The sequence below is a fragment of the Gavialis gangeticus genome, unplaced genomic scaffold (genome assembly GCF_001723915.1).
Source record: "Gavialis gangeticus isolate Ggan-Ray unplaced genomic scaffold, GavGan_comp1, whole genome shotgun sequence".
Taxonomy (NCBI): Eukaryota; Metazoa; Chordata; order Crocodylia; family Gavialidae; genus Gavialis; species Gavialis gangeticus.
This window is the reverse complement of record NW_017729031.1, coordinates 115,343,043-115,358,000: the sequence shown is the minus strand read 5'-3', so window position 1 is coordinate 115,358,000 and position 14,958 is coordinate 115,343,043. Positions and strand designations below refer to the sequence as shown.

The window sequence follows — 14,958 nt, the reverse complement described above, 5'->3', positions numbered from 1 at the left end:
TAGGTATGGTGCTGGTTCTTCCTTCCCAAGTGCATCACCTTGCACTTATCAGTGTTGAATCCCATCCTATTCTCATCTGCCCACCCCTGTAACCTGTCTAGGTCTGATTGTAGCCTATTTCTTCCTTCTAGCGTGCACACATCCCCCCCACATCTTGGTGTCATCAGCAAATTTGAACAGGGTGCTTTTTACCCCCTTGTCCAAGTCACTGATGAAGGTGTTGAACAGTGTGGGCCCGAGGACCTAGCCCTGGGGAACCCTACTGCCCACTTCCCTCCAGGTCAAAAGTGACCCATCCACTACCACCCTCTGGGTGCAGCCTTCTAGCCAGTTGGTGACCCATTTGACTGTGTAGATGTCGACACCACAGTCCCCCAGTTTTTTAATGAGAACGGGGTGCGAGACAGTGTCGAAGGCCCTCCAAAAGTCCAGAAAGACTGTGTCCACTGCTACCCCTGCATCTAAGGATTTGGTGACCCGGTCATAGAAGGCCACCATGTTGGTCTGACAGGACCTGCCTCTAATGAACCTGCCTCTTGAAACCTTGTCTCTGGCCATGGGGGTGACCCCATGGAGGGGCCGTACTGGTGGTATGTGTAGGCAGACAGTGTACTTAAGAGGGAATGCCCCAGGCCAGGGGTTTCCAACCTGCAGCACCGATACCAAAAGTGGCATGGGAGGTCCTCTGTATGTAGATTGGGGCAGAGCAGGGAGGACAGCGGCAGATTGGAAAAGGAGCACAGGAAGCAGCAGAGCAATGGATCAGGCTGGGAGCAGAAAGCAGAGCAGCACATCAGATGGGGATCAGAGTGGTACTTGGGGAGGATGTGGGTTGGCCCCCATTGCCCTAGGCTGTGGCAGGGATGCAGTGTAGACATACTCTTCGTGGCTTACTGTGTGAGTTAGGCAGCTCCTTCCATTCATCCGTACCTTGATTATCCTCTTGCATTAAACTGGACCCTCCCACCTCCTGTGCAGGTGTTTTGGGATGCTTTAGAGCCTCCATAAGTGCACAGCACTTCCTGTGCCACAGGAGCTGATCATTGTGCCAACTGAATTCAGTGCTAAAACTGATGGTTAAACCTTCTGGACACAGCTGGGAAAGCAGTGCTGACTCTAGACTGTGGCTATAAGGAGTCAGATCTGCAGTCCTGGTTCTGGGTAATGACTCCATGTAGAGCAGGACAATAGAGAACACAGCAGTGGCCTCCGGGAAAGAGAGGGTGGGTCATTGCATGAGGATGCAACCTTGGGAATTTCAGGGCTTTGACTTGTCTCCAGCCCCACTGCCATTTGCAGAGGCTGTTCCCACTGGTCTGCCTGCACTGTTGGCTAGTTTAGTGTATTTCCAGGGGGGCTGGTGATGGTGTGTGACTTCCCAGCAAAAGTAGCCTCTCAACTCCATGGTAAAGCATTGTTCATCAGAGGCTGTCCCTGGAGGCCACTGTTGAAGCATTTAAAGATAATCTGCCTGGTAGTTTCCTTGTTACAGGAACACTGAGCAAATGCAAGGCATTCGGTAGTTTGAGATGCTTTGTTTCCTGGGGCTGGAGTCCAGCAGTCCTTGCTTTTTGCAAAATGGAATTTGGCAGCCGGTGTGTCTCTAATGGGAATTAATTGCTGCTGCCTGAAAAGACAGTAAATGCTAAGCTGCCGTGCTTAGTCACTGCTATGCAGGGGTGGGGCAGGGTGGGGCTGTGCTGCCCCATGGAGAATCCTTGTCCCTTGCTGGTGGGAAGAAGGGGATGCTGATGCTGTCTGAACTGGATAGGGTGGGGTCACATAGCCTGTAACCCTGCTTATTTGGGGAGTGAGGAACTGCCCAGAAGTTGGAACTCCTGCCTGTACAAAGAGCTGGCTCAGTGCCTAAGCCTCATGGCTGGACCATGGCCTCATGCATAAAGGAGAATTTCGCTCACAGGGGTTTTCCACATGCAGGGACTGGAACTGCATGAGAGAAGAGGGGGAGACTCCTGCATCCTGTCACCCACCCTGTGCTGCCCAAGGCCCAGGCACAGCCTCTCCCTAAAAACTGTCAGCATCTCTTCCTGTTGGCAGTTGAATCTGCCACGGTGCATCTCTGGCAGCCCGTGGACTCTAAGTAGGGTCACAAGCACTCAGCCTCATGAGCTGGGACATGTGGAACCAATAAACCTGCTTCATGAGGGGTCTCTTGCTCCCAGACATTTTGCTCTGCCTCCCTGAAGGATGTCCCGATGCCAAGCAGGGGTGCATTTCCTTGAGTAACTGCATTAATTTATGAGGGGAACTCAAGAGAGTGGGAGGAGAGCTGGGCAGCTGCCTGGCTATCCCCTGGGATGTTGTGAATGAAGTTGGGCCAAAACCATGGCCATAAAATAACCTCCTGGACTGGAAATGGTTCAGTTTGGTCTGAAATACCAAACAAGTTCCCCCTTCCCACCCTATAGGAAATACTCAGCTCTGGCCAACTGGCCTCGGGCCCTGCAGCTCATCCAAATAGCTTCTTAATGGCTTCCTCCGCTGCCCCTGTTTATGCCCAGCTGCTGTCATTGTGATCCATCATTTCGGAGTCGGGAATGAGGGCCCAAGGCTGCTCAGAGTTTGGCTGGAGTGCATGAGGGAGGCAGTCTGTGCCTTTATGTCTAGGTCTGCTGGTTAGGGATGGGGTAGACCTGGCACTGAGAAGTATGCAACTGACTGGCATGTGTGCATGTTCCAGGAATCGGAGGCACAAAGGATATGAGTCTCTTACAGAGAAAGCTACAACAGCTTGTGCTTTTTAGTTCTGGCAGGCCAGTCCCCAGCATGCCAGCCCACCCAAATGCTATGCAGATTAACTCATTAAGTAGCTAACATCTAATGGAGCTGGGTGCAACATGCCAGCTGGGTAGGATGGGGAGTGGGAAGCAGGGGAAGACTTGACTGAGGCTTTCTTCCCCGTGCCCTGTGACATAGGTAAGGTGCTTTCACCCCTTCTGCATCCTCATTCCAGGATGTCTTCTGTCTCTGCTCCACCCCCTGGCCACCCTTTGCATCCCCACCATTTACCTGCAGGCTAGCTGGGATTTGTCCCAGTCTGGTAGGAGAGCTCCACCCCAATGAACCTTTTTCCCAGGCCCACCCACAGTCAAACAGGCCTCTCTCACTTTCTCTTCTATGTAGCAGAAGGGTTATTTTTCCTCCTCCAGGAGAGGCCAGAGAAGAGCCTGCCAGGTCTTTGTGCTCCCTGTGGCTGCCAGTGATGGGGGAACCTTGCTTTTCCTTCTCCGAGTGCTCTGTACTCTGTTTCAGGGAGGTGCAGTGGAGTGCAGATTAGTGCCCACTGGGCCTTTTAACTTGGGTAGGAGTGAGGCCTATGAATTGGGGGGTGGTCCCTGCCATGACTCTTACCCTGGCACATAAAGGCACCCTTTCCCCCCAGAGTAGACCTGCCTGAGTAAAGGCCCTTTGCAAGATTGCCAGTCAAGAGCATGCCTGGGTTTGGGGGTGGGGGGACATCTGCTGTGTATTCCACATGTCCCCAGCCTTCAAAGAGGACACAAGGAAGCCTTTGAATTCCTCACCCAACATGCAGCCTGTTTGCCTCTTGCCCATTGCAGCTCTTACCAACGCAAAGCTCTCAGCTGGCAATGCCACACGACCTTTTCTACGCAATGAGGCCTACTAATGATTAGCAGCAGCATGTAGACAGCATCTTTCACACTGATGTGCAGCTGACTCGCAAGGTTTGAGACAAAAAAGATCTTGGTGAAACCAACAGCGATGCTTTCCTGACTGCCCTGTTCATTTGCCACTCAGGTGGATAACAAGATGGGCAGGGCAGCTCTTTCACAAAGTGAACACATCCAGTTTGAACTGTGTTGCTGTTCTGGTGGTGAATTGTTTGTTATCAGTACCTATTTGTATGCATAGGAGTAGTGCTTCAAAGTCCCAGTCATGCACCAGGGCCTCCACAGAGCTAGGAGCTCTGGTAGGCCAGTCCCCAGCATGCCAGCCCACCCAAATGCTATGCAGATTAACTCATTAAGTAGCTAACATCTAATGTAACAAAATAACAAAAAGAGTGGCTCTGCTCCAAAGTGCTTACAGTCCTGCTGAAAACATTCCCATGAACATGCTCCCAGACGTTGAAATGGCTGACCAAAATTCAACTGTTTTGTGAAGAAGGGGTGTCTGATAACAGTGGAACAGGATGGGGGTTCCTCTTTAGGGTGCTTTGGGCTTGAAATGTGCTGCTGGCTGATGTACTTCTTATTCAGGATTTGTTTTGTGCCCTTGAGAGTCCCCTAAGTCCTGGTCTGCAGGTTGCAAATAGATTAAAGGAAATCATCCTCATGTTTCCCTTCCTTTGTGGGTCAGAGACCCCTTTGCTTACCTGGGTTGTGGTATGGACAAGATGAGGAACTACTGCTTTGGGTGGTAGGGCCATCCCCCATGCTGGCTTCTCTGGGATCACTCCACTTCTTGATGCCTAATTTGCAGGGCACAAGCAGGACCTGAAGGTATTATTAGGCACAGTGCAATCTCCTAGAGATTCAACATCATAACATTAAGCTCCTGCAGCATCACGCCAACGCTGACGGTGTGGTGAGGCTGTCCTTCAGAGCTGTTGTACATTGCTGTGCTGTTAGTACCTGTCATGATGAAGGGATGGCAAATGCTAACATGACCTCACCACCCAGCAGTGTTTGAGAGCGGACTGTTTTTGCCATGTGACCACAAGCCCTGACCTTGGTGTTGTATTGCACAAGTGCACTGCATGTGACAAACATCTAGAGGCCTCCTTTCCAGATCCCCATTTCCTCTAGTGTTCCAGGAGGTCTGTGTGATGGCACTTGGGGTGGCCTCTGGGGCAGATGTACTAGACTGAGCGAAGCACAATGTATGAAACCAGGCTTCCTTTGTTAGGGGATCGAATTCAGCCATTGCATCTGCAGAGAACTGTATGAGCAGCTCTGTTCCACAGGGCTGACCCCCTCGCCCCGGCTGTCCAGTCCATCAGTGTCTTATTCCCAGCCTGTCTGATGACACTGCACCCGGAAGCCCAAACTCTATGGGATTTCCCAAGAGGGGTAGTCTTTTATTTCAGATGTGCAGCACAATCCACTGGTGGCAGGAGTTGGGATGGGGGGGAGGGAGCAAGGACATAAAGTTTCTTCACTTGCTCAGACCCAGTTACAATCCTTGCCCTGAGCGCAGCTCTTGAGTAGAGGCCATTGTGCCATGGGCATCTGTGATTCAGTGCTCCAGGGCGGGGGAGCAGCGGATAGGCCTTTCTGGCTGATCCCTTTAAAGGGTTGAATAAATGGAGCCATAGGTCAAGGCACACAGGACAGGCTTTGTTAGCAGGATTTTATGCTCTGGGGCATGAGGGGTGGGATTGCAGCTTGGCAGGAAATAGCCACGAAGGGCTTGCAGAGCTTTGCTCTGAACAGGCAGCGGGGGACTTGACAGAAAGACTGTCTGAGCCTGGCCCAAGCATGTCAGCATGGCAGGGAGAGCTGTTAGCTGCTCGGGGGCAGTTTTCTTTTTGCAATGAGCAGCCACCACCACAAAACTGCCCCCTGAGAAACCACCACTGGGGCTAGGTTTTCTCTGTTGCTCTGGAACCAGGCACTGGGACTCTGTAGTGCTCCAGATCAGTGATGGTCACAGCCTCAACAGACTTCATATTGGTAGCTGTGCACCTGATGAACTGGAGGGGCTGACAGAGGGGGTGTGCTTGCCAGCTTTATTCCAGGATATGAGCAGGCATATGAACAGGCAAAGGTGTCTACAGTGTATATCTGATACATCAGTCTGATGTGCTACATACTGGTGCTAGAGCCCAGGAGCCCAGCTTGGAACATTGCAGCTGTCTGGGCTACAGCTACAGGCTGCAGTGTGAAGCATTCCTCATACCCATGTTAGTGTGATGGGACACTCCCAAACATGGGTGCTAAGGCTGAAAGGTGGAGTGCTTCACACTTGCATAGCAAATGGTAAGGGCAGCATGAAAGGCCTCGGGTCATCTGGCTGTGGGGAAATTGGCGCCAGGGAAAGTTAATACATCAATGGAAGTGTCTGGGCTTGCCCTCTTTTGACGATGGAAAGCTGTTAGCGGCAGGGATTGTTTCGAGCCAGGTGCTGTAAAAGCACAGGCCATGCCTTCTCCTTCCTTACCCCCGCGGACACTGCTTTCTTCTTTTGTGCTGGAAACCAAGGGTTAAGCCCCCCCTCCAGCACTTCACAGATGCAAGATGAGGTACATTTGCTTCACAGGGCATGTCTAGGTGCAGCTCCTGGCTGAACACTGGGGAACAGCTGATAGAAAAATGTTTGTCTTCTATTCAGAGCTGAATTGGCAGAGCATGCCCCAAAAGGCTGGCAGGGCAAGAGGGGACTGCAGGGTGGAGCAGGCAGGCTGTAGGGAGTGCAAGAGACCAGACCCTTACTGAGTGTATAGGTTATTGGTTGAATAACAATTGCTCTTGGCCTGAAGGTGGTGAATCCAGGCTCTTGCAAGCAGCTAAATGTTGGCAACTGATAGACCTAGCACCAGTCCTGATTCCATGCAAGTGATGGAGACAGATGGTATTTCTTTATATAGATCTCACTGCAGATGTGTGGTTGATGAGAGACAGATGTGTGTGTCAGATGGTGTGATACTTGCATGTTGGTGTTAGATACCACAGGCTGGTGACTGGGAGTTTTATAATAACCTAGAGCAGCAGACACAGGTATCCATAGGTTGGGTAATGTGCACATTCCTAGTGCTATGGTGAGCCCTAACTAATGTTGGGGGTCCCTTCATGCTTGGTGTTGCACAAACCTGTAGTAAGCTTACAGTCTAAATAGACAAGGCAGATGGACAGCAGGGAGAAGCAGCATTGTAATCCCTGCTGCATAGATGAAGAACGGTGACACGAGAAGACTTGCCCAGGCATTCACATAGGAGACACTGAGGAATGGGTAGGAGTTGAACTTCAAGACTTTGGAAATGTGGGTTTCCTGCTACTATCCTTCCTCTCCAGGAAGAAATGCTCTCTAGGTGCAGTGCAGCACCACAGCAGCCCTGGGCTTCCTTTTGAGTGGGTAGAGCTGATGTCCAAATATCCCCTGTGATGCAGGGGTGGGAGGAAGAGGAACAGGCTTGGATCTAGTCCAATTCTATGAGGAAAGCAGGGCCAGGCCATGTCCGCATTTGGCTGTGAGGCCTGGAACATTTATGTACAATAACAGTACAACAGATGTGTTGATCCTTGATACTCCCAACCAGAAACCCTTCTCTATTGCTCCAGATTGGTCTCCAGGCATTGGTCACTCCCTGTTTCCACCCCAGACTTGGTATTTGGCAGTAGCCCCTACATTGCAGAAACTTTTGCCCTTTTGGATTTGGTTGACCTGTCTTCCAATCCAGATTTCATGCCCTTGAAAGGACAACACTCCAGCCCCCATAGTCCTTATTTTAAGACTTGAACAAACAGACACTGAGGGGGGAAAAAAAACAACTTCAAATCAGGGGTTTCAAAAGTGCAGCTACCTTCTCACTCTGGGCAGCCTCTGCACTTCTAGGGTGGAAAATAGATTTGGGAAAGATTTGTATTATTCTGGAACTGTATTTCATGTTTATGTACAAAGGCTGCTACCTGCAGAAGAGATATTCAACTTGAACCTGCTAAAACTAGGAGGGCTTGCGGCATAGCTAATGAGAGAGAGGAACAGGAGGCTTGGTAGATTTGCATAGCTGTTAGTTACATGATGCATAGTGGGAGATGCTTTCAGCAGTGTCTTGTGGTTCTGATATGTAAAACATGTTTCCCATTGGCCACCAGTAGCTAAAAATGCAACCAAGCTGCAGCATTTAGATCTCCAAAATGTAGGGCATTTTAAAACATGGGTTTTGTATTTGAAATTACTTCTGCCAGTGATACCACTTCAGTGTTCTGGCAGTGTGAGTTGCACCTGGGAGTAAAAGGGTTCTCCTAGCCTGATCTCCATCAGGGATAATCAGTAGAAGGGGTTGTGTGGTTCATCTTTTTCTGTACTACAGCCAACATCACAGCACAACAGGGAGGGATGGCTATCGCAGCTATTGATCCTGGAAGGATGCATCTGGACTGTAGTTTGGCTTTTCCTTCTTATGTACCAGCAGAACTTAAATGCGCTTCCTAGAGCTCAGCAAGTCCAACTGCCCAGCACCTCTGGAGGCATATTTCCCTGCACAGACATTACCACTTGGAAGATGCCTTTCTTCCCTGTACCAGTCTGCTCCAATATCAGCTGTTGCTGAGTCCTAGAGGAGAAAAGGAGGTGTAAATTGATGACTCCTGTTATTTATTTATTTTTTACTCCCTTGGCAGATCTTCATCCACGTTGGTCACCTCGGACCCCTACCCTGATGGGGTCTGAGAGCCCTATGTCTTTCACCAAGGACCCATATGATACAGAAGGCATCGTCAGCACACTAGCAGGTACCGTCACCACCATCATGGGCAGCTCCCAGCCAGTTGTGAGCCGTGGCACTGCTGATAACCTCATCCCTGTCTACTGCTCCATCCTGGCGGCTGTGGTGGTAGGTCTGGTGGCCTACATTGCTTTCAAAAGGTAGGTATGAACCAATGCTTTGAGGCTTCAAGGGCTGGATGATTATACCCAGGACTGGGGAAAGTTGTCATCCTTATGCTGAGACCCAGAGCAATCATAGCCACATTTTAAAGCCTTTTCAGCCAGCACCTAATGTCTTTGAAACATTTGATGATAGATTAGATATAGAGTTCATGAAGAGGGATGGGAGAGTAAATCAAAAGGGGAAACTGTCAGGTGGGATGATGAAGATGTCAAAAAAGTCAGGGAAGCACATATTCCCTTAGGCCAATGGTTCCTGACTGTCTCTGGCCCATGTAGAGGACTAATGAGCAAGTAGCGTTTTGTCAGCAGTGTCATTATGTGCTCTCCCTGCCAACCTGAAGAAAGGTGGATCTTTGGAAAGCAAAATTTGCTGTAGCCAAGAGCAGTATTGGAAGGTCTTGCAGGCAACATGATGCCTAGGAGGCATGGGTTGGGGAACACTACTCTGAGAGTCTCAGTTACCAGGGTCCTGCATCCCAGGCAATCATTTACAGCAGAGTGAAGGATGAGGAAAATCAAAAAAGTAGCTTTTACTCTCAGTTTGCCCTGGTAGAAATGACAGCACCTTAGAGGAGGCTCGCAAAGGCAGGAGTGGGAGCTGGATCTTCAGTGAAAATCAGTGACAGTGGACTGTGATGCAGGGCAATGGAGCATTGGTGCCTATCTGTATTGCCCCTTTGGCTTTCTCTCCAGCTCATTCTCCTTTCCCCACAGGTGCTTTTAGTTGTGACACATTATGAAATGCTGTCACTTTCAATATCTTGCACAAGCTCACCCCCTTTAAACTAGGATTTGCACCTGGCTCACATGCAGGTTGTGGCTGGTTCAGTGTTTGTGCAGAGGGTTGTGGTTTCCCCAGGTATCTACATGCTGGAAATAATCCTGAATAAACACTGCAACTCCAGGGAAAAAGCCTGCTGGTGTGACTCCAGGGACTCCCCAGCAGAGAGTTGGGCCCTGTATTGTCCTATACACATGCTCTCAATAGATGGACACCTGCAGACCAAATGTGCACTTATGTACATGCATGACTACATCTGTGCATTGATTCATATGGACATAGCCACAGCCTTTCAAAGACAACATACACCAAAGCTGTACACTGTGTGCAGTGTGTATGTGCAATGATCCATGTGTGCACATGGTATCGTGTGCATTTATGAGCACAAATCAATACATACACAATCCTGTGTGCACACACTCATGGGGATAAATATTTGCAGGCATACAGGAACTGTATTACAACTCCTTTTTCTGGAATACTTCCATGTTAAAAGGAAAAGAACTTGGGCCTAGATCCAAAAAAGGCATTTAGGCACCAATTTCCATTGAAATTTAGGGAAGTTAGGCACATAGGTGCCACTGAGGATCTGGGCCCCAGTTCTTTGCTGGTATGTGTTGATGTTGATGTCCAAAGAACTGTAGAATTGCACACGATTGGAAAGCTATAGTGATTTTTTTTCTCCTTTAAAATTAATTTGAGGCAAGTCTTTTAGAATTTCCCTGTAGTGTCAGGTCTTTGAATAAAGGACACTGCCTCTATCCTGGCCACAATGCATTTGTGCTGCCTGACTCTGTGGTCCCACATACCTTACAATGCTTTTGGTCTCAATGGAAATGTTACTTATTATTTCTGCTTCACCAGGACTTAGTACTTGTCTGTACTGTGCTAAGGTGGAGCTTCAGGAGGGTGAGCCTGAACATGCCCTGTCCATGCCTCACCCACCTAAGAGTGCTGATGTGCTCCAGAGCTGGAAGTTCACTTGCATGAAGCTGCTCTAAACCCTCAGCATCTGCTTGGGGGCCCTCCTTTTCCTACAGATCTGAGAGAGGGAGCTGGAGACAAATCTGGAACAGCCTCAGGGATGAACTTCCAGCTCTGGAGTGCAGTGTATGCTCAGTCCCATCTTCTCAAGACCCAGTGCTGATGCAGTGTAAGCAACCCTCCTGGCTGCAGGGAGTACCCCTTTGTGGTGTGTCTGCATAGCACCTGGCACTATCCAACATGGAGCACAGCAATGCATCTGACAGTAAGAAGACAAATCAATGTGAATCTCTAATAATGATGGATCCAACTCTCTGCTGCTTTGCTGCTGGTGTCATCACTCATGCCAGCAGTAAATTGGTGTAAAATGCTACCAGATCACAACAGGGACAAGGCAGGGAGAACCAGGCTCCATGACTTGGGTTTATATGCAGTCAGATGAGAAGACCAGGAAGATTCAGGACATGTGGCTAGACCCGCTATTTTATTCCCCTTTGCCGCTTTCTTGTTCAGGTGGAACAGCTGCAAACAGAACAAACAGGCTGCCAATAACCGGCCAGTGAATCAGACACCTTCTCCAGAAGGAGAGAAGCTTCACAGTGACAGTGGGATCTCCGTGGATAGTCAAAGCCTTCATGACCAGCAGCCACAGACGCAGACCACACAGGGACAGGGTGAGGTATATCCACCATGCCATGGTTTGGGAGGTGGGAATGGGGAGAAGTAGTCTTCAGCTGCTTCATTTGCAGGACAGAATAGAGAGGCATCAGTGGCACTATGAGACAGCACAGAAGTGGACTAACAAAGGGTCCTCAGAAGCATTGGCAGAGAAGAAAGGGTCTAAAATGGGATGGAGGATGGTGTGGGGAGCTGTGGTCAAGACGGAGGCATTGATAGAGCTGTGTATGTGGGGAACCCAGGGCTGAGACTGCAGAGTGAAGGCTGGAGAGTCAATATACAGGATGGTGTAGGCCCTGAACATCCACCACTGGGAGATCTCCCCATTCAGGTGCAGATGTGAAATTGTACTGTAGCCCAGATCTCTGGTCCCTCTTACTGCCCTGACTTCAGTTTTACTCATGGGCCCCTAATAACCTGGCTGTGTTCCTCCCCTTCCATGTACAGCTCTGAAGGGAGATGGGAACCTGTACACCAGCCTGCCACCTAACAAGCAAGAGGAGGTGGAGAAGCTCCTGAACAGCTCCACAGAGGATACCTGGCGTCACTTGGCTGGGGAGCTGGGCTACAAGGAGGATCACATAGACTCCTTCACTCAAGAGGAGTGCCCTGTCCGTGCCCTGCTTGCCGACTGGGCCAGCAAGGACAGTGCCACTGTGGATGCCCTTTATTCTGCCCTGCGCAAAATCCAGAGGGGGGACATTGTGGAGAGCTTGTACAGTGAGTCAACTGCCACATCACCGGTGTGAAAGCCGGGGCAGGGAGGGAGAGGCGCTCCCAATCAGCTCCTCTGTGACCCCTACAGAGATATCACCAGGAAAGAAGATGTGAAGGAAACAGGGCTCCTTTGGGACCCTGCTATTTACAAACAATCCTGTATGCACTGACCTATTATTTTCAGTATTGATCTCCCGCTTTTTCCTACTTCCCCTCCCCCATCTTCCCTCTCATGGACTGTGTGATGCTGAAGCAGGAGGGAGGCAGCTGAGGGGAAATGGGAACGGATACCTGTTTCAGTTGTGTTGGCCCCGGGGGGCAGTGGATTCAGAAAGTTCTGTACATGTACAGCACCCTCTTGTGTGCCCCAACAACATACCGAGTGGCCACAACCGTTCTTGTTTGCTATCTCCCAGATCTCTCCTTGCTTTCTATTCCTGTCATCTTGCCCTTTTTCCCTTGCCTTCATTTTTCTATCCCAACCTTCTCCCACCTACTCTGCATCTCTCCCCCTCATTTCCCATCATCTTGTGTCCCCGTTTCTGTTTTCCCCAGAATTGCACCTCCCAAGTTAAGGAAGATGGACCTGGCTGAAGGCCAAGAGGACTGGGTGGGTGTTGCAACTAACACCTGGTTGAAGAGGTTGTTCATGGGAAGTGAGATAAGGAGTGGGGGAGCAAAAGGATGCAGCTTAGAAGGAGCTACCCAAGGAAGGACATGGGGAGCAAATGATCCACTTCTAAAACCAGACATCTGTTCCCCTGGGGCCAGTTAGGGGCATAGAAGAGTAGGCCTTTTTTTTTTTCTAGCAGTCTAGAGCTACACTGTGAATCATGAGCCTTGTGGCATGTATAGAGGGCAGTGGGGAAGCAGGAGGCTATTTTGTGGAGAGCAGTACTACAAGGGCATACATGAAACGTGTATTCCTTAAGTTGAGAAGAGTTTGCCTTGAGTGTTGGCAGTCAGGCTGCCTGACACACTAGGAAACAATCCCATTCCATACAGAATAATGTCATGGTTTCCTGCTCAGGTTCCCAGCTTTCAAAAGCCAGCCAATTAGTTTAGATGGTGATCCCTCATAGCCAGACAGTACCTATGTTGGAGGGGAAGTGCTCCACATATGAAATGGCTGGGAAATTGCTTGCACTGGGGAGATTGCAAACCAGAGAGCAGAGAATGGTCACCATTCTTCACTCAACATGTGTACCTGTAATCACTGTACTGCCAAAAAAGAGGGCAGTTGCACAGCCACTGACCCAGAAGCCATCCCAGAGCTGTTACACCTTGCACTGTGTCCTTCCTGATACTAGTGAACCAGCCACTGTGGGCTACAAAATAATCACATTTGCTCCATTAAATGGAGACCTGAGGAGGGGAAAAGGTCCTCCAGGTGGCCTTATTGAATGGATAAACCAGGCTACAAATGCATTGGGTAACTCACTGGAAATCACCAGCAACTCAGATTAACCCTTGGGGGTTCAGGTGAACTAGCCAGCTTGGTGTTACCCAAGTTTATAATAGCCTGTGCTACTGGACTCAGGGTTTCTTCCTAGTCTCCTTAATGACAGTGTTAGTGATGGATTCTGTTTGGTTCTATGCAGGTCCTTAGACCACACCCATCACCAGTACCGGAGCTGGTGAGAATGAGTTGTAGACCTGGTTCAGAAAAGCTTTCAGATGCTCAGGTGTCTTTTTCTGAATTAGCTGATGCTCTTGGTATTGGAGATATCCCAAGAACAGAGTCCTTTGTTTATTTTGGGACTTCCAGGGCAGCCTCAGGAAGCAGCAGATGCAGCAACATTTTTAATGGAAGGGAAAAGGGAATAAAATTGATAGAGCTTTTTCCAGACTTTGAAATAGGCTTGAGTAAAAGCTGGTGGTAGGGTTGAGAGGGAGCCTTTCTTACTTTTCCAAGCCCATTGGGCCAGACTCTCAGTTAGAAATTCCTTTCTTGAAGAAGAAATTACAAACTACAAAATCATCCAGGAATCAGCTGTTATTTCCCACCCGTTGAAGGAAGCTACCAGTTTCTGGCTCTTGTTCTTAAGAAACAAATTGAAATGCAGCTCAGGGCAGGTGGCATCAAATGGTATTCATACTGCTTCCGCAGATGATCTACCTCCTGCCTTCACTGAGTTGCTAGCATGGCAGATAGGAGGGGGGAAGTGACTTCAAGTGAGCTGTCCTGATAAATACAGGATGGTACTGAACATACCTCACTCTATGTATCTTGGGATCTGCACATGCTAGTGTTTGAACTGCAGCGCTCCAGACATCTGCAGGGTACATCACCATGACCACCCTTAAGAGTTTCAGGAAATACCACTGACAATGACTCAAGAAGTCGTGATGAGGAAGAATTCATAAGTCGCCGACTGACTGGAGAGAGAAGGACACAGAATGTGAGCATGGCTGTAGAACATGGATCTTTCACCAGTCGAGGGGGTGGAAATTAGAATCATAGGAAAATGGGGCTGGAACGGACCTTGAAGGTCATTTAATCCAACTGCTGCTCAAGGCAGGATCATTCCTATCCAAATCATTCCAGACAAATGTTTGTCTAACCTGCACCTAAAAGCTTGATCAAGATTCTACAGCTATTCCGGTGTTTAACCAAATGTATAAACTTAAAATCAAGCCTGAAAGGGTTAGAAACCTGAAACTTGGCTGGGTGTTAATTTGTTGTTGGTCTGGTCCTTTTGAGTAACCAGGACTAGCTGGCAAAAAGTTTTGGTGACCTGCAAGATGACTTCATACCATTGTGATCTTCACTGAAGGCAGTGTTTGGATTCCCCTACCTGCACCTCTTATCCGCACTGAGTGGCACCTTTCAAGGAACCCCACTGAAGACTGATAGACCAAGGTGCAATACAGTGTAAATAAGAATCTGGCCCTGAGTGTCCCTTGTTCTCCAGATGTAATTTATTGGAGTAATCTGCAACACCCCTATCATCCTAGATCCAAACGTCTATTTCTGGTGCTAGTGAAGAATTGTAACAAAACAAAAGGGAAGGATTCCCTGCACTTGTTCCTCTCCAATCTGGCATCATCCGCCAGGCTTCAAGCCAACAAGTCCATGCTCAACATCTGTAGAGTTGCTAGCGCATAAAGGGGCCTGATTTTTGGAATCCTCAGATGGTGTCGATCTTGAAGAGGATGGGAGTGCTGTCAGAGGACTGCCACTTCAGGTCTTGCAGTGGTAGGGT

General features: G+C 49.2%; 1 protein-coding gene across 1 annotated transcript in view; it reads left to right on the top strand.

The window, feature by feature from the left end:
• Positions 1–14,453, top strand: part of NGFR (nerve growth factor receptor) — a 39,947-nt gene extending 25,494 nt beyond the window's left edge. The window contains exons 3-5 of the mRNA XM_019523632.1: positions 8,325–8,568; positions 10,871–11,031; positions 11,483–14,453. Coding sequence (XP_019379177.1) covers positions 8,325–8,568; positions 10,871–11,031; positions 11,483–11,784 — 707 coding nt within the window. The 3' untranslated portion in view covers positions 11,785–14,453. The remainder of the gene's footprint in view (positions 1–8,324; positions 8,569–10,870; positions 11,032–11,482) is intronic.
• The last annotated feature ends 505 nt before the right edge of the window (positions 14,454–14,958 follow it).